Source organism: Lipotes vexillifer, unplaced genomic scaffold, assembly GCF_000442215.2.
Source record: "Lipotes vexillifer unplaced genomic scaffold, Lipotes_vexillifer_v1.1 scaffold2818, whole genome shotgun sequence".
In the NCBI taxonomy this organism is placed as follows: domain Eukaryota; kingdom Metazoa; phylum Chordata; class Mammalia; order Artiodactyla; family Lipotidae; genus Lipotes; species Lipotes vexillifer.
In genome coordinates, this window is record NW_006792582.1 from 384,039 (window position 1) to 407,507 (window position 23,469).

Consider the following 23,469-nt stretch of genomic DNA (forward strand, 5'->3'; position numbering starts at 1 on the left):
CAGAGAGTAAAGGTTCTTAAAAATTTCTGTGCCCCTGTAGTGGCAAAGTACCACTGCTTATGTTCAGTTGGCAAATAATGTTTTTTACATTCATGTATAGAATGTTACGTGTGTGAACTGTAGGGTACAAGTTATGATTAGCACTATAATCAAGTTATCTCAATACTTTGGGCCTTAGTATATTAAAACGATTAAAATGGAAATGGTAACAAAACAGCTAGTCAATCTAGTCACACCCTTAATATATTAATTCTTATTAAAGTCTGGTCATTAGAAACAGTACCCCTTAAAAAATCATCATAGTGTTCCCCAAGAATAACCAAATGGCTCCCGTTAATGTAATTAACAAATAACAGCTTTATCACTTTGTATCTTAATAAATTAGCAGAGTAGTCACTGTTCAAGGTTTATTTATTGTTTTAGCTGGTAAAACAGATAGTTGGCTGCATTATTTATGTTGATTTTTCTTTTTTACGTTACATGGCAATGTATACTATTCTGATACATATAGTACATAAAATAAGATTCTTTAGAACAGTTATGCACAAGACATGCAATACTGGATTTATAATCAATCCCAGAATGTGATTAATTGGAGAAAAAAAGTTGGACTAAAGGAACCAGAAGTTATATAACACAGAGTTAAATACACATCTGGTTTGAAGGGCAACTGCCGCATCTGCAACATTGTCAGTGGTATCTCTTGAGGAAGAACTATTTTACACGAACCAATTTAGGACAACACAAGATAAGTGCCATGCAGCATCAGGATACAGCTGCAGGGTTTTATGAACCATTCCTATTGCTAATGTTAGGAAATTGATGTTTTTTCCTAGGCTGTCTTAACATTACCGCTTTAGTCACAGATCAGATATAAAGGACAATATGCACAACCTCCAACTAAAATCCTGTTATAGCCTAGACAGTGAAGTGGTATATGATATCAGACTTTAAAACTGCAGCTCTTTCTGGATCCCCCACAGTGTATCTGCACTCTTCTTCAAGCAGGCCTGTTCCTCAGGAGTCAGAGTCACTTTCACAACATCTGAGATTCCATTCTGTCCCAAGATGCAAGGAACACTAAGGAAGACATCCTCTTTTATTCCATAGAAACCCTGAGGATGAAATGAAAAATATTTTACGTTTTTTCTATGCATTCTGGGATCTCCCAAGAATTTCATTCTTTACAGTTATGAAGCTTACTTAATACAACTTGATAAGTAGAAATTCCTTTCCAGAATTTCAGTTAGGATGTAATGAACAGTGTAAAAGAAAGTCATTAACATAGCAGCAAGATTTCCATTCCAAAAGAAAATCTAAATTAGTGCCATTATCCATCGTACTTTGCAATTTATTTTTGGCTGCCCCGCGAGACTTGTGGGATGTTAGTTCCCCAACCAGGGATCAAACCTGGGCCCTCAGCAGTGAGAGCACGGAGTCCCAGCCACTGGACTGCCAGGGAATTCCCCGTTTTTATTGTATAACACTTTGGTAACTCTAACCTGAGTGTGATTTCTGTTTTTCCCAAAGGAAAAAATTTGTTTTATAGTCTTCCACCCATCTCAACAAAATTGAGTAAAGTCTTTCAGTCAACAAGTTATCAAGTATCTATGTGCTCAACACAGTATTGGTGGATATTAATCCTAAAGCTCAACACGTCTTTTCAGAAAAGAAAGTTGCAGGTGCATTAATTTATTTCACTTAAATCAATGATTGAGGACTTAACATTAATTGCTTTCTCAGAAGTTTTTTTTCTTTTAAAGAACAGGAAATAATGGCATTCAAGTAAAACCTATTACTACATAGACCTACCTTAATCATGGTGGAAATCGGATGCACACGCCTAAGATTCTTCATTATACTTTCTGCCAAATCTGCCACAGATAGTCCAATGGCCCAGGATGTGTAGCCTTTCAGTTTGATCACCTCATAAGCACTGTAGGGTAGGGAAGTGTAGTGAACATATGCTTTATAATAAATCATTTTTATAGTAAATAATACTATATAAATAATATAGTAAAGTTGCATTATATACCGAAGTGTAACCTTTGCACATGTATGCCAGGATATTATGTATGGGTATGTTCACAACAGTACTGCTGGTAATAGCAAAAACCTGGCAACGTGCCCAATGCTCTCCGAAAGGAGAATGGATAAACTGTGGTATACTCATACAATGGAGTATCACATAGCTGTGAAAACAACTATAGCCACATGCAACAAAATGGATGGTTCTTATAAATGCAATACTGAATTTAAAAATGCAAATCCAAGATTACACATAGCATGCTTGACTTGGGATTATCTCAAGAGTGTGTATGTGGCGGGAGGGGTACACAGGGATCAGTGGGAGGAGCACAGAATTCACTCGTTTCCAAGCACCAGCAGACTACTAGCGCCAACTCAACAAACGCTACAGTTAGTTGACAGCGACTGTCAACGCTTCTGGGGTTGGATGATGGGTTAACAGGTTTTAACTAAACAAATACAAATAAGAGGGCCTTGCCTACACCCATCATGATTCATTCTCCAATTCCATAAACTTGAGAGCCACACATGGCTACATTATTTAAAGTAGATAATGCCACTAAGTTGAAAGTTTCCCTATTTGAACAATTTCTGACAGTTAATTATTTTCATTTTTTTGTACCATTATGAATATATACCTTGCTTAAAACTTTATAATCATCTGAATAAATAAGAAGCTAGCTGTGTTTCTATTCAGACACTATTATGTTTTAATTAATTAATTTATTTATTTATTGCTGTGTTGGGTCTTCGTTGCTGCACACGGGCTTTCTCTAGTTGAGGCAAGCGGGGGCTACTCTTCATTGCAGTGCTCGGGCTTCTCATTGCAGTGGCTTCTCTTGTTACAGAGCACGGGCTCTAGGCCCACGGGCTTCAGTAGTTGTGGCATGCAGGCTCAGTAGTCGTGGCTCACGGGCTCTAGAGCGTAGGCTCAGTAGTTGTGGTGCACAGGCTTAGTTGCTCTGCAGAATGTGGGATCTTCCCAGACCAGGGCTCGAACCCTGTGTCCCCTGGGTTGGCAGGTGGATTCTTAACCACTGTACCACCAGGGAAGTCCCTATATAAGATTTAAAAATTCTTATTCCTAACTAAATGAATCATATGCTTTTGAAGACTGAATCTCAAATAGGGTAGACTTAATCTAACTTGATTTATCTTAGTTTACATTACAAATACAGAAAAGATTTATCATACTATAAATTGATAATTATGGCAAATAAAGATAGACTGTAGCATTAATGCCTGCGATTTTTGTTACTTTTCTGTTTATTTATTTTTACAAACGTTCATTAACAACTAGAAATGAATAACTATAAAGATGAGGGAAAGGTTCATAGATGTATAAAGCCACACAGAGATTCAGCATCTGTCTTCACAGCCCTTCAATAGTTACGTCAGTCTCTGCATTTACACCAAGGCTTCCTTGACTGTCCCAGCTGTACGTGGTCTTTCTCTCCTCTGTTGATTGGCAAGTCAGAATGCACTACTGCCTAGAATAATATCTCTTCGTGGCCTAAACTGCCATTTTAATATTTGACCACGTTATAATGTCTGCGATTTTTAATCCCTTTACCTGTTTTATATTCTAAGCTTTAACAAAGCTTTAGAAAACAGGTTTTCTGACAGAGTAACCAAATGCAAATGCTATTATTTAATCTTTTTTTTTTTTTTGGCCACGCCATATGGCTTGCAGGATCTTAGTTCCCCGACCAGGGATTGAACCCACATCTGCAGCAGTGAAAGTGCAGAGTCCTAACCACTGGACCTCCAGGGAATTCCCCAAACTTTTAATCTTTTAAATAAAAATAATAAGTTTCAACCTTCTGTGTTACAAATTATGAGATCTATTACCTGTCAACCACCTGTTTGTGAATTGCTTTCCAATGTTCCTTATCTGCATCAGTGCCTAATTCGGGGTGCAGATTCTTCAGTGAGACACCAGCAACATTCACTCCACTCCATACAGGCACTAAAAGAAATAGTACAGAATTTATTTATTCCCATGCACCAGCCAGCAGACTAGTAATTCTGACCCATTCTTCTAAAATTGTCTTTTCTTATCTAAGGATTATCTCCTTTTGGTAGGTGGTCAAGACTACCAATACTCTAACTTTTAGACTTTCATTGATTAGATTATGTAAAGCTAAGAATTTTCACTATATTCGAATCTGTTTTCCTAACTTATTGAGATATTATGAGATCATAAGAGGAATTTTCTTGGCATAAGGAACTGAGAACTCTGCACAAATTATAACATCTCCCAACTGTGGTAATAGATTTCTTTCTCATACACTCCATTTGGATTGGCTTACCTTTTCAGGAACAAGCAGTTTGAGTCCAAATAGCTGTGATATTAAATGAAGTATCCTAAGCACTATCATCTTATTTAATGTGTCCATTATAATAAATAAATTTCATTCCCCATCCCTTATACCAAAAAATGTCATACAAAATGGCTTAAATCTTAGCAATTCTTAGCATACCATTATACCAAAAGATAAGATTTCTGGAAACCATCTGCCCTAATGAATGGATATCTGATTTAGGCTCTGATTCAGTAACGATACTCCTGTCAGTTTTTTTTACACAATTTCTTGCAAACAATAAGAGAAAATAAGTTACGCTTACCACTAGAGTCTCCATGCTCCCCAAGGATCCATCCATGACAGCTTAATGGGTGAACTCCCAGCCTTTCCCCCATGAGGTAACGGAACCGGGCTGAATCCAAATTGCAACCGCTTCCAATAACACGGTTTTTGGGAAAGCCACTTATCTTCCAAGCCACATAGGTCAAGATATCCACTGTGAAGAAAATATTTAGGCACAGATACTATGTGAATCATTAGATAAGGACTGACTACTCAGGATACATGGCTCTGTATAGATCTTGATATTGATCATGACTAATCAATATTTTTGTTAATATTTTTAAGCCTCTATACTGTGTACAATATAGCAAATACATTAAGTATTCAAGAAGTGTAGTTTAATGAAAATAAATTGTGCATCAATAACACATTATTGGGACTTCGTGGGTGGTGCAGTGGTTGAGAATCTGCCTGCCGGTGCAGGGGACACGGGTTCAAGCCCTGGTCCTGGAAGATCCCACATGCCGTGGAACAACGAAGCCCGTGTGCCACAACTCCTAAGCCGGCGCTCTAGAGCCCACGAGCCACAACTACTGAGCCTGCAAGCCACAACTACTGAAGCCCGTGCACCTAGAGTCCATGCTCCACAACAAGAGAAGCCACTGCAATGAGAAGCCTGTGCACCACAATGAAGAGTAGCCCCCGCTCGCCTCAACTAGAGAAAGCCCGTGCACAGCAACGAAGACCCAATGCAGCCAAAAATAAATAATTTAAAAAAATAAATAACACATTATTCATAAACTTATCCCTTATCCAAGATCTTCTTAGGCAAGTAACAAATTTTAAAGTGCAGACTACATTAATGGCATTGTATCCCTTTTAATGTTTTAAACTTAATTATTTTACAAAAACACAAACTCACTCCCAGGAGGAAAATGAAAAATATGAGAAATAAATATATATACAGATTATGATATATATTGATACTATCAGTTTTACTCTAGCTCACCTATTTTTATGCCATTAAAAGTCTCACCTGGATTGGAAACAATAAGCAACTTGCAGTGTGGGCTGTATTTTACAATATTAGGAATGATGAATTTAAAGATGTTCACATTACGCTGGACCAAATTAAGACGGCTTTCTCCCTCTTGCTGACGTGCCCCAGCTGTGACAATAACCAGCCTGGAGTTTGCTGTCACATTATAGTCTAGACAAAAGAGAAACAATAACCAGATTAAGGCCTTTAAGAAAACTCCAGCAAAAGTTTGTTCCATTAACTTTTTTAATGGACAGTTTTATCAGTATTTTGCATATGTGGCATATAAATGCCCAGACTCCTCCTTTTTGGAGTTTTATCACTGTGGCCACTTACATGGAGGAAAAATACATCAACACCTTCCTTGTGTTCTGGTTTTAGTTATGTGGTTGGCTTTATATAACTATGATTGGGGGGAGCTGAAATACAATTTATTTCATACTCATATCAAATGAGACACATCCCCCAATTTTTTGCCACCTGAGGTCAATGCTCACACTCTTCCATACTCCTATTTCTACTTAACTACTTAATTGTGGTCATACCAGCTCAGGGATAGGCTCTTTTGTTTTTGTTTTTTTTTTAAGCAGGGGCAACTGTACACTTATCAAGCATGTCTTGCTTCTAGATACCCTATGGCACAGGGTGGTTAACCCTGGGATGAAGATAATGAAGGGAGTCACCTATCAGATAAATGGTCAATGATTTTCATGTGTCAAAACAGACTCTATTAGGGCCTATGTCTGCTTCCTGGCTGGTAATTGTAAGGTGTGATAGGGTTAAGCCAAGAATATCTGCTGAACAGACTCATGTACCCTAGTCTCAACCTTGTGTTAGTGTATGAAAGGAAGCAGTGGAAGTAAGTATATTTAAATATTTGAAGCAATGTGGTAAAATATGGACCTACAAAGCTTTGCTAATTACATTCTAATTCAGATGCTTTCCACATGATGGACGAACTGGATTTCCATTTAAAACCATTTGCTGGAAATTCAAACATTGATATCCATAGGTACCAATGCAAAATTGTTCAAAGGCTCTCTTATCCTGTATAAAAAAGAAATCTTTGAACAGCTAGGATTCTCAAGCCTGATAAAGAATTAAGTCTAGCATAGAGTGTAATACAAACATGTTGAAATCAACCTTTGCCAGAGACGATTTTTGGTGTTCTAAGGAAAAGGCTGCCATGTTGGAGATCCATCATCTCTCCCTTCAGTTTGTCTTCTATGACATCAACAAGAGCAATTTCATCTGCCAAGTCCTAAAAGACAAAAAATTTTCAGTTTAATGGAAAACTGCTATTTCCAAACTTTTAGAAGGGCATGCAAAATTTCTATATTTCTGGAGTAGGAGAGTTCAGCTACTTTATTATCAGGACATACCTCAAAGTAGAGGCAGGCCTCCATTTAAGAGCTGACTCCCAGATGACATATACATAGGAAAAAGCACCGACCCTCTCTCCAATCGTCTCTCCTCATTGGAGAACCTCTGCAGGAGGTCCACCACTACTGTACAGAAGCAGAACACTGGATTGGCAGTGACTAACAACCAATTATATAAAACTGCTCTATTTAGTCTCTCAAATTCAGTTTTACACATTGATTTTAGGTTGTTAGCCATTAAATAGATGATATTGATTAGTATTAAGACTTTAAAAAGTGATATTCTGGATCATTCCCTGGTTACATGTTTTCCATATATCAACCAACACTAACAGTTTTATTACATAAAGACAGATTTGTGCATCACAAAATGTTGGTGAAAAATATCCTTTCAGAGGCTTCCGTGGTGGCGCAGTGGTTGAGAATCTGCCTGCTAATGCAGGGGACACGGGTTCGAGCCCTGGTCTGGGAGGATCCCACATGCTGCGGAGCAACTGGGCCCGTGAGCCACAACTACTGAGCCTGCGCGTCTGGAGCCTGTGCTCCGCAACAAGAGAGGCCGCGACAGTGAGAGGCCCGCACACCACGATGAAGAGTGGCCCCCACTCGCCACAACTAGAGAAAGCCCTCGCGCAGAAACGAAGACCCAACACAGCCAAAAATAAATAAATTAATTAATAAACTCCTACCCCCAACATCTTCTTTAAAAAAAAAAATCCTTTCAGATGAACCTTTAAAAGTTCATAGGTGCATCTCAGACAAGGAGCACCAGCAACAGCTTTAATACAAATGGAATGAGGACTAAAACCAAAGAGGTATATACTAGCTGAGCTGCAGATCTACCCCTAATCATCTACAGTATAATGAGTGGTCTGGCAGGTACTCTTAGCCACACCTGAGTTAGGGGGCATCACAGGTGTTTCATAGGTATGGGAAAAATAAATGACATCAATTTCTGAACCAATGGGGAAAGAATAAGAGTTGGTATACTATGTGGTCTAAGAACATATAGAGCAACCTGTGTAGTTATAAGACCTTTGCATAGCTCATGTCTGCCTTCAGTCCCTTCTCATTCCAATCCTTTTCTGTTCAGAATCCAGAATTCATCATTTCACTCTCTTATTAGGAACTCCAAACCTGAACTTAAAATGAATTAATTTATGTATTTTTGGCTGTGTTGGGTTTTCGTTGCTGTGTGCGCACTTCCTTTAGATGCGGCGAAGCGGGGCTACTCTTCATTGTGGTGTGCGTGCTTCTCACTGTGGTGTCTTCCCTTGTTGTGGAGCATGGGCTCTAGAGTGCAGGCTCAACACTTGTGGCGCACGGGCTTAGCTGCTCCGTGGCATGTGCGATCTTCCCAGACCAGGGCTCAAACCTGTGTCCCCTGCATTGGCAGGCGGATTCTTAACCACTGTGCCACCAGGGAGTCCCCAGAAGTACTTTTTATTCATTCACAAGTTCTCTTTTTCTAATTAAATTTTAGCTCCATAATTGGTACCAAAATTGCTATCCAAGGAGGGGGGCAGAGGGGATTAACATGGGTGGAAGACTTCCCACATTCAGTTTAATTTTTACCACGTACATATATCAATTTCAATTCCAAAATTACTTTTAAATAATTTTAGCTTGTTTAAAGGCATGGACTCTACTTTTTCATTTGTAGGCAACTAACGCAGGTTAATAAAGCACAGTGAATTTAAGAAACTGGGTCTCCAGCCTACAAACCTTTAATTTTTGTAGTTTCGATCCTCTTGGTATAGCATCATGTTTTACAAGTTTGTTTCACATAAAGTTCTTTGAATGAGTGCATGAACCTAAATATCTGTATATACAATGTGATAATGCAATTCTTGGAGAGTGAGTGGAGGATGGATGGAGTCAAGGTATCCTTGGCTTCCAGAGTGATAGGCTCTCACTTACCTTCATTAAGATACTGATGGCACAGGCCATGCCAACAGCACCAACACCAACCACTGTAATCTTATTCTGGGGGGCATGTTCTTCCTTAAGAAGATTCTGAATCAGCTGATCCTTGACTGTTGCCATATTGGACTTAGAACCGAAAGGAATCTATGAGGGGAAAAACATGCACTGTCACTGCATCCTCTTTAAATTAACGCTTATTAACCAAAAGGTGTTCTGAAAAAGCTTCTTTTGCTTCCTTTTGGGGTAGCTGCCACTAAAAATCACAAGAGATGACTAAAAAGGGGGAGGGAAAAAACTTAAAGACAGACAAAGGAGAATTGAAAGGCCTACTGCCAGGATCTGGTCTGACTAGGATCTTGGTGTAAACGTCCTCACCCTGGCGTGGAAAAAATATTGACGTTTGGGTGTAAGTATAGCCTCCTGAGGGCTCACTCATCTTGACTTGTTAACTCCAAGTGGAGCTGGCCTTTCCTCAAACAAGATCACTGTGAGCCGCCCGCCCAACTCTACTCCCGTCACCAGGCCTCCTGCCAAGCCCCTTCAGGACCACAGATACGTGAGTAAAGGGCCTTTGACCACACCTCACCGCGCTGCCCAGCGCCAAGGTGAGCTCTGCCCATGCGCAATCCCTCGTTTTCTTCTTCCTCACCCCAACCCCCGCCCCCGAAGAAGCGGCGGAGCCCGCGGATTTTACGCCCCGCCCAGACCCGGAAGATTAGCAGCTACCCCTCCCCCACCCACCTACCCAGTCAGTAACCCTAAGCGCAAGCGCATTTCAGAGTGCTAGTGGCCGCCGGCTACGGAAACGTGGGCCCTAGACCAGACAGCACAGCGGATGCTTGCGAGACCCCGCTCGTGAGCGGACGTGACCAGAAACTATCCTGCTCTCTGGGTCAGAGGGAGCTCAGAATCGGACTTTAGACTAAACTAGCGCTCCTACGCACACACTAACAACGTGAAGCCCGGCTGGCAGCCTCCCTGGCCTGGCGCGCTGCCAGAGCCAGATTTTAAATCGTGATATTAGGAACCCGGGACTGTTAACCAACCCACAGGGAGGCACCTCGTGTGGCTTCTGCCGTGATCCTCGTTGCAAAGGCGTGAGGCCTGGTATGAGGAAATTTTGTTACTACAGGAAGCTGCAGAGGCCTGAAGCCCTAAAGTTAACAGATACTTGGTGGAACCCTCGATTTCCACAGCCAGGAACGGGGGCTTCGACTCTGCTAATCCAAACCTGCACTGCATTCACTGGAGAGATTGTCGTAGATTGCATCCCGAAAGCACCACGTCTAATCTTGACACTGCCCCAAAGGGCAAAAATATCCGAGAGGAATTCCAGGCAGGCAGCCCAGCGTCACCAAGCTGGAATCGAGTCTCTCCTTACAAATCACTGCTATTTCTAGACAGCCTTGTAAGGTTTCTCGCAGCCTGACAGGGGGAAGGGAGTTCTTTCAGCGGACATCTGGTTTCACCAAAACCTAAGCTCTGGGCTGCAGCGCTCCCTTCAATGTGGGGATACGGGTGCGGGTGAAGCCCTGAAGAAAGAGGGTCTACGCCCCAACTCTGCCACCCACTCACTGTGACCTTAGAGATGCCCCAACCAGTCTTGGGTTCCCCCATTTGTCAAAAGGAGGGGAAGGTACCGGATGATCCTCCTCTCATTACACTGAGAGGCGGGAGAGCTGGTACCCTTTCGGCTTCAAATTTGCATGCACCATGTCTAGCATAGCGCCCTATAACATCGTTAGCTGCTTAACACATGTAACCTGCGCAAAGAGCTCCCTTTAATCTGCAGGCAGCGGCTGCCCCCAAGGGGCCCACCTCTCGAGAGTCCGAGGGTTAAAATACAACCCAAGCGGCACCCAGCGCCTTTCCGGCTTCCAGGAAGCCGCCCAAGACTGCTGAGGCTTTTTCGGTTCCATGGACTCCCGGAACCCGACTTCGAGTTCTGTGCAGTTTGCTCGTTTCGAGCCCGGAAGTATGCCCTCACCCCCACCCTTCAGACCTGTAGTCTCCGGGTCCTTCTGCATCCACCCAGGCCTTCGACCTCAGATTAGGTGCGCCCACCTCCTTGGTTCCCCAGCCCGGCCAGAGGCCACTGTGCCCACTTAGAGCCAAAGCAGGGTGCGGCCGGACCCAGAGCCCATTTGTGGCATGAGCCACCGCCCAGGTCTCAAGACTTTGCCTCTGGGAAGCAGAGCCCACCCCTCCTGTGAGCAGGCAGCGCGGGGCCAGCTCAGCCCAAAGCAGTCGCTCCCCCCCTCGGGCGCAGTGCGCGCCGGGCCCGATCATACCGGGAGTACACGTCGGGCGGGCGGGCGGGCGTCGGCGGCAAGCGGCGCTGGACCCGGAGTTGGCGGCAGCTGCTCGGGTACTCCGACTCGAGAGCGGGAGGGGCCTTAAATAGAACCGCGAGGCTGACGTCAGGGGGGAACCGGGCGGACGTGCGGGAACCCACGTGTGGGTTGGGCTGGAGGCGGGCTCCGGGCGGGGCGGTAGAGAAGCCCCGGCTGCGCGCGCGCATCCTGAGGACCCGCAGGCAGACCGACCCACGTGCGGCGAGACATCTAAAGGGCTGTCCAGAGCCACGCTACCTCCGCACAAAAGTCCGAGCCAGAGTCATCAGCCGGGGTCAAGCCGACCTTCAGTTTCCTCTTCCATAAAATGTGAAAGTTACTCTCAAGGAAGGCTCGATCTGAATTTTTGCCGCTGTTGCCCAGTGCCCAGAACAGCTCCTACCACGTCATAGACACTCGACAAATATTTGTTGAAAGAAAGAAAATGCCTAGCACACCGTCAGTCTGCTTACCTAAGTCGAGCGATTTCCAAAACTTGACCCTGCTTGCCCCCTACTGCTAAACCTTCCAAGTCCCACAGTTCAAAAGTAAAGCCTCAGCCTCTCTGGTCGGCACTCCCTACTGCCCCACCGGCCCAGCACCTTGTGTCCCAGCCACGCCCAAGAACAGTCTGGGGTTTTTTTGTTTTTTGTTTTTAGCATATCACGTTAATTTTACCTCCAGGCCTTTGCTCACGCTGGTTCCCAGCCGGCCTTCCTCCTCCACCTCTTCCAGCTGTACCCATCTTCTGCTACTCCCCCCACTCCCCCGCCACATACACTTACAGAGTCGGTATCTCCCTCCTCTCTGCTTCCACCACACAAGTCTATACATCCTTCAAAACTGTTTGCCTTCGAGGTGTGTGGGGCTCTGCTCTCCCACCTGGGGGTGAGTCTCTTAAGGGCTTGGGTGAGTCTATTTCCTCCCTGCACCTGGGGCACCAATTTAGCCGCCAGCTCTGAGAAAGATCCCTAATCATGGCTTCCTTGGTTTTGAAGGGAAAACTCTAACCTCATCTTCAGAAAAACAGGGCATCTCTCTAGCACATCCTAACTGTTTTCCCGTCCCTCCAGGAGGCCCGGAGGAGCCCAGGAGGCCAGGAGGTCTGGGGAGGACCTAGGCTGTCTCCCCAAACACACAGCTGGAGGGGCTGAGGGCCAGCCACAGGTTCTCCAGGGTTCCTCAGGGCAGGAAGGACTGCAACAGTGTCTGTGGTTCCTCAGTCTTTGCAACAATGTCCTCATTCAGTCAGGGCTGGGCCCCTGGCTTCCTATCAATGCAACCGCAGCTTTCCTGAGGAGGACGGCAGAGCATGGAGAGCAGACGTTAGGCTGGGGAGGCAGGTAGGAACCTTCACCAGGAGGGCTCTGGGACAACCTCTGAAGATAATCTAGGCAGAAAGTTTGCAGTCCCCTAAATTAAGACACCTAACAACAGCTCACTCCAATCACAGCTTCCCTCTTGTCACGTAGAACAGGAACTTCTATTTAACTCTACAAATAGGAATCAAACAAGTACCATTTACTCAGCACCTCCTGTGTGTTAGGCAGCAAGCTAGGCAATCCCCATACTCATCGTCATTTTAATTCTTTGGAGCAGGCATCATTATCCCCATTTTTCAGATAAGAAAACTGAAGCTCAAAGAGCTTACTGACTTTGCCAAGGTCCTGCAGCTAATAATTGATTTCAGCTGGTATTTTAACCCAGGCTGATGACTCCAAAGCCTGTGATTCTTCTTCTGTATAGGATGTTGTCCCTCCCCCACCCCTTACCCCCCAATTGCACAAAGGTCAAGAAATTATATAGGGGGCCCAAGCCAGTCCCAGGCTCAGTTTTCAGTGAGAGGCAGTGGGCGGCAGTGGGTGTCTCTGCCTGTCTGCTCGAGCTGAGACATGGGTCTCCGCATCCTCAGGCTGGGACTTACACCATTGGCACTCTTGCTTCTCAGGCCTTTGGCTCGGGCCGGAATATATACCACCTGCTTTCCTGGGTCTCCAGCTTGCAGACAGCAGATCGTGGGACTTCTCAGCCTCCATAATCGCGTGAGCCAATTCTTTATAACAAGTCTCATTTTATATATATTTTTTTCTTTCTCTGGAGAACCCTAAGTAATACAGTATCCTGACTAATGCAGTCCAAACAGAAGAATTTCTGTATAAAAGTCAAAGCCGAGGGTGGGGCAGGAAATTGTTTCAGAAGGCAGAACAGACTTCTCACCCTGACCAAGTGTTTTTTTTTGGGGGGGGGGTGGCCTCTTTAAAAGGGGAAATCGCACAGAGATGTGGTTTGACCAGTGGACAGGCTGGCCTCAGAGAATGGGTGCTACTTAACATCCATCATAAGATTTTCCTAAAGTGACCCTGGCCAGAGAATGGTGTCTACCCAAAACACAGAGTCATTCCTTTAGCCAGTAAGTGTTTATTATCTTCCTCCTCAAGAACATTCAATGGCTCCTCAGTCAGTGGCCTCCAGGATAAAATTCAAATTCCTTGGAAAGGCACACTAGGCTTTCTATAATCCAGTGTCCACATCCCTCTCTGGCATTATCTCCTATTTTCCTTCATGCCAGTCCCAAGGGTACTTACCACATTCCCCAAATATGCCACCCACTTCCACCTGGGTGGTTCCTTCAACCCAAATGATGCCCTTCACACCATCCCTGCCCACCCACATCCCACACCTCCATAGATCAAATGCTGTTCCTTGGGCTTTGTATTAAATTAGTTCTTATTGCTGTGCATCTCTTTCTCTCGGTACACTGTAAGCTCCTAACGGACAGAAACTTTCTCATTCATCTCCACATCACCAGCATTTATTTGTTTAATAAATGTATTTTGAATTATGTGCCTGCTGTGTAAAGGGCACCATTCTAGGTGCTAGGGATACAAAAATGAATAAGACAAATTTATAAGCCTTCAAAGCTTTCTCCACCATTTGGTGGAGAAAACCAACAACATCCCCCTCTATAGTTAAAGTGCAAGATAGAATGTAAACTAACACAAAAGATGTAGAAAATATTGCTCTAGTATTCAGAGGAGAGAGAGGTCCTTTGGCCAGGGATACCGGTGAAGCATTCTTGGAAGAGGTGGGATCTGAGCTCAACCTAGAAAAAGGGTTCAGTTAATGAAGATCAGGTGTTGAGAAAGCAGAGAACAAATACCTGGAGACAGGAAATTCAAGGTATGTCTGGTGAATCTTTAGCTTTAAATGCCAGGCTGAGAAATTTGGGGGTTTGGGTTTTTGGTTTTTGGTGGACAGTGGAAGTCACTGAAGTTTTGGGGAAATGGGAGAGATAGGGTGAAAGCAAGGTGGTTGAAAGGTGATGGTGGAGGGTCCTGAGTACGGACATTGTTACACAACAGAAAGCTTCAGAACACACACAGCTCCAACCACCTCTGCACAAAACATACTCTTCTCTGACACACCCTACATGTCCCCATGGCACCTCTGAACACTCGCTGACAGCCTGACATTTTTTCACCTTTTCCACAGTTGCAAAGCTGATGGCTTTCCTAAGGTGCAGGGTCCAAGATGCAGACAGCCTCTTCCATCTCCACCCCTGATAGGCCAGGGCCTGCTGCGTATGTGCCAAAGCAGAGGCTCCCCTCTCTGGGAAGAGAGCAGGTGCCTGCCCCTGGGAGACCGCTTCATGTCATCCCCCTAATCGTATCTTCTTCTCGCATGATGGGAGGGGAAGCTGAAGGCTCCAGCCCGGCTCCTCAGGTTCTCCTGGGCGCCATCTCTTCTGCTATCCTGATGTCTCCCTGCCCCCAACTCCTTCTCCCCTCCTCCAAGCTGGCTCATCCTCAGGCACTAGATGCTGCCTCTGTTTCCCTTTTTGGCTTAGACTGTCATTCCCTCCAGAGTTCATTCCTCACATGATCCCCTAACAATCCCCTCAGAAACCCTAAATTCCCTTTGCTGTATACTGAATGTTTGTGTCCCGCCAAAATTTATATGTTGAAACCTAATTCCCAATAGAATAGTATAATATTTAGAGGTGGGGCTGTTAGGAGGTGATTAGGTCATGAAGGTGGAGACTTCATGAATGGGGTTGGTGCCCTTATAAAAGAGAGAGCCCTTGTCCCTTCTGCCATGTGAAGACACAGCAAAAAGATTGCCATCTATGAACTTGGAAACTGCCAGCATCTTGGTCTTGGACTCCCAAGCCTCGAGAACCATGAGAAATAAATTTCTGTTGTTTATAAGCCACCCAGTCTATGGTATTTTGTTATAGCAGCCTGAATGGATTAAGGCATTACCCTTCCAGCCACTTTCTACCCCAGGAAAGAGATAAGACCTGTGCCCTTTTCTCTCCATCCTTCCCTGGCAGGGATTTAGGCCTCAATCTTCCATCCCATTGACGGGTTCCAAGGCAAAGACTGACACCAGAATACAAGGGGCTCCCAAACTGAGGCCTTCCAATATCAGTGCTGCAGAGGGAGTCCCAGGGCCTCTCCAAGCCACACAATTCCCAGTGTAACAGAAGATGTCCCTTATCTAATCACAGCAGGGGAGGACTGTGGGAAGCTGTGACAGCCTTTCCCTCTGAAGGTTGGGTGGCAAGGACAGTGATGGTGGTGGCTCGGCAAAGATGGGTGAGCAACCTGGTGAAGAGGCAACCCTGACCTGGGGTTCTTGCCCCAGCTTTGTCATGGACCTCTGGGTGACTTTATGGCAGTCACATTCCTTCTGTAGTCTCAGCATCCCTGCCTCTAAACATAAGAGCGTCTCTCTCTTCCAGTTCAAAACATCCCGGGAGGCTCTGAGCTAGGGAGTTGAGCCTTCACACACACCTTCATTTTTCCAGTTTTGCTCAGGACTCAATGGCAAAGGCTGCCCCCTACTTTGGAAAGTGATTGGGGCTACTGTGGGGGTGGAGACAGACATCCGAGGCTCCTGGCTCCACCCATGGCAACAGGAAATCCATGCCTGGCACTCTCTTGTCCCCATATTAACTCCAAAACGGGTTCCAAAATTCCCAAGGCACTGGTGGGTATTGGATTGTTAATAAAAAACAGTCTCACAGGGCTTTGAAAGTGAATTACTGATAATAGGAACCCATCTCTCTTTGATTCCTATGTAGATGTTTCAAACCTTTACCAGATGGAGAATTACATTCCAAAGCCTAGCTCAAAAAAGAAGGGCAATTTCCTCTAAAAGTCCAAGAGGATCAAGCCAATTGTAAATATGAATACCACCAGGGAAGTGTATTGGTAATTTCCTGGGGCTATAGGTGTGGGAAATGAATGGAAGTCTTCTTAGCTGTGCAGCTGCTGACTGCAGGGGGCCCCCTCACTGAAATTTGGGTCCTAGGTTTTTGTTTAAACTGCGGTACACAGGCACTCATCTAGCTGCACCTCACAACGCAGGCTCTACTGGAGAAGGAGGCCCTCTGCCCTGTTATTTGAGCCTCTGCTCAGAGCACCCTGACCCGAAAAGGTAGCCCCACCTCATTTTTCCAGGGTACCAGAAGGGAGCCTGGGATTCTGTTAAGAGGAACAAGAGAGCTCCTTTGAACCCCAGGAGGGACCACAGGTACAGACATGGAGAAGGCTTCCCTGCAGCTGGGTAAAGCTCATCGGGTCTTCTTTTATGTGTAGCTTAGGGCGGGGCGGTTTCTTATCCATTCTCTCAAGGCATTTTCACCTCAACCGAGACAGGAAAGCAGAACAAGAATTTTGACCTCTGTTCTACTGGTGAGACTACCAAACCTCAAAAAACGTAATTGCGGGGGCTTCCCTGGTGGCGCAGTGGTTGAGAGGCCGCCTGCCGGTGCAGGGGACGCGGGTTCATCCGGGGGGATCCCACGTGCCGCAGAGCGGCTGGGACCATGGGCCATGGCAGCTGGGCCTGTGTGTCCAGAGCCTGTGCTCCGCAACAGGAGAGGCCACAGCGGTGAGAGGCTCGCGTACCGCAAAAAAAAAAAAAGAAAAAAATGTAATTGCTTCAGGCCCCTCATAGCTGGAAAGCAGCTAGGTGGATTTCAAACTCCTGGTCTAGTTTTTCTTCTCCTACGCTACTCTGCCCCTCTGTCTTTCCTGGGGTGCCTCAGGAAACAGCAGTTAGCCGTTTGCTCTCCAAATATCAAAGGACAAATGTGATAAATACTCCCCAAGGTCCAGACAGCTCATCTGCCCACAGGGCTGCTTCAGGGCCCTATCTAATAATATAACCAGCCTCCCTCTTCCTGGTGCTCCATTAGCCTGGCAAAGCCCACGTGTGCAGGGCCAAGCTCTGCCCTCTGTGCAAACACACTTGCAGCGTCAGGCTGTCTTAAAGGACATTTTAACTGAGCTGATCTTCCAGTTTTAGCCACAGAAGGGATGAAAGCCTAGGAGAGGCCCTCACAGCCTTGGCCCTCCTTTACCCACTGAATCAGTGAGGGAGATCAGCCCCTCACACCTGCCCCTGCTTTGCTTACACTGCAGGGCCTCTCAGCAATCCAACTGGCCCGCAGGGCAGGTGTCATTGCACAGTGGGGAAGGAGGGCTGGGAGAAGGGAAGGGAAGGGAAGTGCTCTGGACTCTACCGTAGTGTTTCAGGGGTGGTGACTAAGAAACAGGAACCTCCCAACTAGTCTAGCGTTTTCTTCCCTGCACCAGACACCACGGCCTTCTCCACCAGCCTGGGCTGCTTCCTTGGCACTGTGGGTGTGTCTCTACGCCCGGCTTGGCTTCTGGGGTTTTCCACTGTACCAGAGCCGCTTCGAACAAGCCCTGGCTTGGGAGTGGCAGCTTGGCGGAGAGGCCTCGCTCTGCAGGAGGCCACACCCCAGCCACTGACACCAGCGCGCTGTTCTCACAGGGCCCCCGGCCTCCGCCTCCTCTGCAGCCCCCTCGGCTGCAGGCTAATGACGTCACGGAGTCTCCCCCCAGGCTGAGCTAGTTCTCCAGCAACCAAATTTCTCCTCCTCATTTCCTAAGGGAGGCTGCCTGGCAGCCATAGAGGGGCACAGCCTGTGCCAAGATCTCCATGGTAACCAGGGGCCACAGCTTCCTGCCTTGGGTGACGATCCAGAGCGAGCACCCTTGGCAGCGCTCCCTCGCAGACTCCAGTGGGGCTGACTGTCATTCGGGCCCATCACACCCCACTGTCGTGCCTGGAACTTAGGAACAGCCTAGGGAGGAAGCCCAGCTGGGTTTCCCTGGAAGACTTCAGACCCAGCAGGAGTTCTCTAAGAAGTCTTGAAACGGGGCAGGCTAGGAAGGCTCTTCTTTGGAGTCCACCTGCTCCCTCCCACACGGAATTGATTTCTCAGGGCAGCTGTGGGGCTCTGGTGGTGAACCTTCTTTACGGTAATGGGTGAAAGTTGAAAATTGCACAGTGTGTTAGTTGCCTTTAGACTTTGCTCTCCCTGGCAGAGGGAGTGCTGGTGATGCAGGAGATAGTTTGCCATGGATTAGGCAAGAATCCCAGGTCCTTGTTACCCCTACACCATAAAGTGGCCCCTGAGGCGTCTGAGGGGCTGGCAGGCTCTTAACCAGGGTGGGTGTTTATCAATGTGGAGTCAAAGTGACAGGGAAGGTAGGGTGGGTGCCCCGGGAACAGAGATGGAGCTAAAACTCACTGCCACAGTGTCAAGAACTGGGGCGGCCTCTTCAGAGAGATTCCGTTTCCAGGAGAAAACCAAATCAGAATGCCAAGGGGAACCGCTCCTGGCATGACCCGCTCCTCCTCTCAGCCCTCTGTGCGCATGTCCGGGAGGGAGCCTGAAATTCAGTTGTGTGGATAGTGGACCGGGCAAGGTTCATAGCCTTCCCTGCGCCCTGGGGCAGTCCCTCTCCTGTTCAATTTCTTTTCCCAGTCTCTGAGGGGAGTTCGGTTTTTGCTCAACTTGTGCCTTGGGCTTTTGTGATGCAGAATCAATACCTGGTTGGGGAAGACTGTGTATTTGGACTGGTAGTGGAAGGGAGGATTTGGGTCTACAGGATGTTAATCTGTATAATAAAGAGGAAGAGAAAATATCTCAAGGGAATTTTGGAGGCAGTGGAGGTGGAAGACTGGAAAAGGGGTGCCTTAACTTCTGCTGACTGAGGAAGGGAGATTTGAGAGTCAGGAGAATTCTTGGTCAGTGCTGCTATGGACATCACTGTCGTCTCCACTCTCACTTTGCCAAAGGGCGAGCCTGGGATTTGAGCTATTTTGAAATTACTTGTGATGCCGAAGGGTGCTGCCTAGTCAGTGCTAGGACACCAAACCTCGTGGGTGCAGACTTCGTGAGCATTGCAATAATAATCACTCCCATGTTTATTGAACATTTAATATGTACATCCCCAGCACTCCTATTAAACCCTTTAAAAGCACTGTTTAATCTTCACAACTGCCCTGTGGAGTAGGGCACATCATTACTCCCATTTTCCAGAAACAGGAACTGAGTCTTGGGGAGGTGAAGGCACTTGCCCAAAGTCACACAGCCAGATGTGCTATAGCCAGGCTTCAAAGACATGAAAGCCAGGTGGCATCTGGGCAAGTTCTCTGCAGGGAGACCAGGTGCAGCTACTGCCCATGACAGCAGGGACGACGGGGAGCTCCTCTCAGGAGGTTGCTAGACCACGCTGAAGAGGGCTCTCTGTGGAAGCTGCAGCCTCTCACTGACCTAACGAAGTAGAAAATCAACGAAGTTGACAGCAGGCACTGCTCCATGGAGGCTGCTCCCTCACTGCTCTGAGCAGCAGGGGTGCGCCAGGAGCTGGCGTGATCATCTCGGACAGCTCCTGTCAGCCTGTTTTCCTGCCATTTTGTTAGTCCTGGGACAGAGACGTTGGGGAAAACAAAGCCCAGATTGACCCTTTCCGAGGAGGGCCCTGTCTATCTTTCTGTCCAGGCCTTTCAGAAAACAGACATCCCTGCAAACTCCTCCACTTGGAGAGATACTCTGCACATCTCCTAAGGGACAAGGAGGGGCAGATGGCAGAGCCTCCATCTGTATTGCATCCTCTGCTGCACCAAACTTACTGTCCTTCAGGAAGAGGGTCTCCATGGGAACCTCAGCTTTGGGAGCCAGTCAGGTTCAAACCCTGACATGACTCCTACTGCCTGTATGTTTCTGGGCAAGTCACTTTCTAAGCCTTATGCATCTTTGAAATAGGAAAGACAAGGAAATAGCTCAATAAACCATATTCCTATCTCAGGAAATGAACTGAGGAGCGAGGCAGTTTGTGGTCACTGCTCTGACGGTTTGTTTTAGCTATTTCAGACTCTAATTGGTTCAGAGCATTCTTCCTGGCCCTGCACCCAGGCCGAGCCTGACCCCTTCCTCAGGTGAGGATCTTCTAGAACCTGCACATGACGACTGCTTTATCCAACCTTTTTTTTTTTTTTAAGATACTTTATTACCTAGTACTAAAATTGGTTGTATATACAAGGCTGGGCTGGTCACGGAGGGGTTACAAGTTTCCTAGTTTTTTATGGCATACTTAGCTTATGATGTAAAGTACACGGTTGTTTCTGGCCACCCTACGCTGGCTGGTCTCTGCCCCTTGCATGGATTCAGAAAGGCAGCCCCTGCCCACGAGACCCTGGCCTCCCTCGGTTTTGTTTCTCTCACAGTTTGGAAAGAGAGGCAGCCATGCAACGTCCAGACAGCAGCAGGGAGAGGCCCATGTTTCCAGGGGACAGGCCTGCTGTTGTCTTTCCCTCAGTATGGCTCTTTGCTTTGGCCTCACACTGCTCTGGGTTTGACTCCTGATTCCACCACTCACTATGAGAACTTGAGCAAATTACTTCCTCTCATGGGGCCTCTGTAGAATGGGGATAATACCATTTTCATAGGTTGTTGTGAGGTTTAAATGTAAAGCACCCAGCACTCAGCACCCAGTAGGTGCCCAATAAATGTTAGCTTCCTTTTCGATCCCTGGGGGGCAATCTGGAATGTTGAAATGAAGATACTTCCGGGAAGCTCTCAAGAGTCCCGATCTAAGAAGAGGGATGGCCTCCAGGAGCTGGGAGAGACCTTTGATACCACCTGTTTCCCCACCTGCGCTGCCTCATCTGGGCTGGAGCTGTGCCAGGGGCAGTTCTGAGACAAGTGAGCGGCCTCCCTGAGGCTGAGAACTGAATGCTCTGTCAGTGACCAGCCCCTCCCATGTGCTCACCCTGCATCTCAGAGCCGCAGGAGCAAAGGTGCAAAGGAAGGGCAGAAATGCAGCTCTAAAGAGGGAGGCAGTTTCTAAAGGCCAGCTTTGCTCTTCTAGTGCCCACACTCTGCAACTCACGACTGGCTAACTCCAACCAGGCCCGAAGGATTTCTATGTCCATTCCACAAAAACAAACAGTGAGATGCCCACAATGGACAATCCTTAATTTCCATTCCAGCTGGGGGAAGAGCACAGGCCCTAGAGCTTTTTATTTTTATTTTTTTTGCAGTATGCGGGCCTCTCACTGTTGTGGCCTCTCCTGTTGTGGAGCACAGGCTCCGGACGTGCAGGCTCAGCGGCCATGGCTCACGGGCCCAGCCGCTCTGCGGCATGTGGGATCTTCCTGGACCACGGCATGAACCCGTGTCCCCTGCATCGGCAGGCAGACTCTCAACCGCTGCGCCACCAGGGAAGCCCCTCTAGGGCTTTTTTAGAAAAAAATGTGCTTCTTAAGTCTCCTTTCTGGATCATGTAGCACTAGCTAGCTGCAACTCAGCAGCACTGGTGTTTAGCAAATATCAGTCATTGTCACAATGTTTGCCATTCCTGAATAGCACCCATACTACTCTATTCAACATGCTTCTTTAAATTGACTATTTTACTTAGCTTCATCCCTAGCAAAAATGTGCCTGATATGCCAGTTACATTAAATATATATATATATATACACACACATTAAAATATGTAACTATACAATTAGAAATTTGAAATGCTCAGTCATCTGATATTTACTCAACCCCCTGGAGGTGTGCTAACCACACTTTAGAAAACACTGGGCTAGTGAACAGCTTAGCAGTGGGATCATGTGCTATGCTCACACACACACACCAGGGGAAAAAGCACGAGCTCAGTAACTTTGGCGTGCTCTATGACAAGGAACGGAGGATAGCTGCTAGGGGTTTGGGTTGTGGACAAAGAATGCTGCTGGACAAATCAGTAAACAAAGGATGTTGTGGCCATCAAGTCATCAGCCACTGCAGTCACCCCTAACGGTGCACTCTGAGTGGATTCAGGATGTTAAAGAACAGTATGCTGGCCCTAGACAGTTGAGGTGCGTTATCAAAGGAATGATTTCAGTGAGCCCAGACTCTTGCACCTTCCCATACAGAGAAAAGTGCTAAATTCATTAACTTGAGATGTTTGCTTTTTCTTTAATTCGCAGAAACCTTTTGATGTTCAACTACCTGGTTTGTTTTTGCAAAACTCTTGTATGTGCTGGCTCCTCCCTTACCTCTTCTGAAGGATCCTTCAGAGCTATATGAGAGGCTGTCTCTCCGGCTTAAGTCCTCAGTATGCCTGCTGAATAAAACATAAGTTTCAACTTTTAGGTTGTGCATTTTTTTTCAGTCGGTTTAGAGCAGTCATCTTATGGGGCCTTTAGTCATGAAATGGTGAGCATTCACCTCGACACTAAAATAACCACGATTCAACACTAGTGGATCTCTGGTTAAACGTGGCAGATTGAACTCATGTGTTTATCTTAGTTCCTTCCCCAAATCTTACTAAAATAATGGGAAGAGAACATACAAACGTATAATCACACAACGACCAAGAGACTGGAAGAGGAGACAACCGCAGCTGAGGTATGTCAACCACATTTTAGAAAGCTGAAATCAGTGTGACTAACACGAGAGTGAAATCCAAGTGGCCACAGAGGGAGGTGGTGAAGAGATGGAAGCTGATTTGCACTAGATGGGCTCAGGAGCTGGAGGGAGCAAATTCTATGGAAGATAGGAGTACAGTGTGGGCCTGAAACGAGGGATCTAAGAGACTGGAGATTCCCGGATTCCTTCCCCACCTGAGCAACAAAATGACTGCCTCTTGCCTCCACCCTCACTGAAAATAAGGGGTTTACTCTTTGGGGAAATGCAATCAGGACGCAAGCACAGTGGTGAGAGGCACTGGCGCATAAGAGAATGTCTGTAGACAGAGAACCCCCTTCCTGAGGCAATTCCCAGAAAGCTAGTCTCCAGGCTTATACTCCCAGGTAGAGACACAGAGGCTCCTTCTCTGGAGAGACTGAATGGTCTCAGA

At 46.4% G+C, this 23,469-nt stretch overlaps 1 protein-coding gene across 1 annotated transcript; it reads right to left on the reverse strand.

Moving 5' to 3' along the window:
• Positions 1-393: 393 nt before the first annotated feature.
• Positions 394-9,456, reverse strand: LOC103068567 (L-lactate dehydrogenase A chain). Its single transcript, XM_007465751.1, is given in 9 exon segments — positions 394-1,115; positions 1,813-1,936; positions 3,880-3,997; positions 4,657-4,830; positions 5,653-5,826; positions 6,799-6,916; positions 8,958-9,107; positions 9,339-9,351; positions 9,353-9,456. Coding segments are annotated over 9 exon segments (1,083 nt in total). The 5' UTR covers positions 9,400-9,456; the 3' UTR covers positions 394-950.
• Between the last annotated feature and the right edge of the window lie 14,013 nt (positions 9,457-23,469).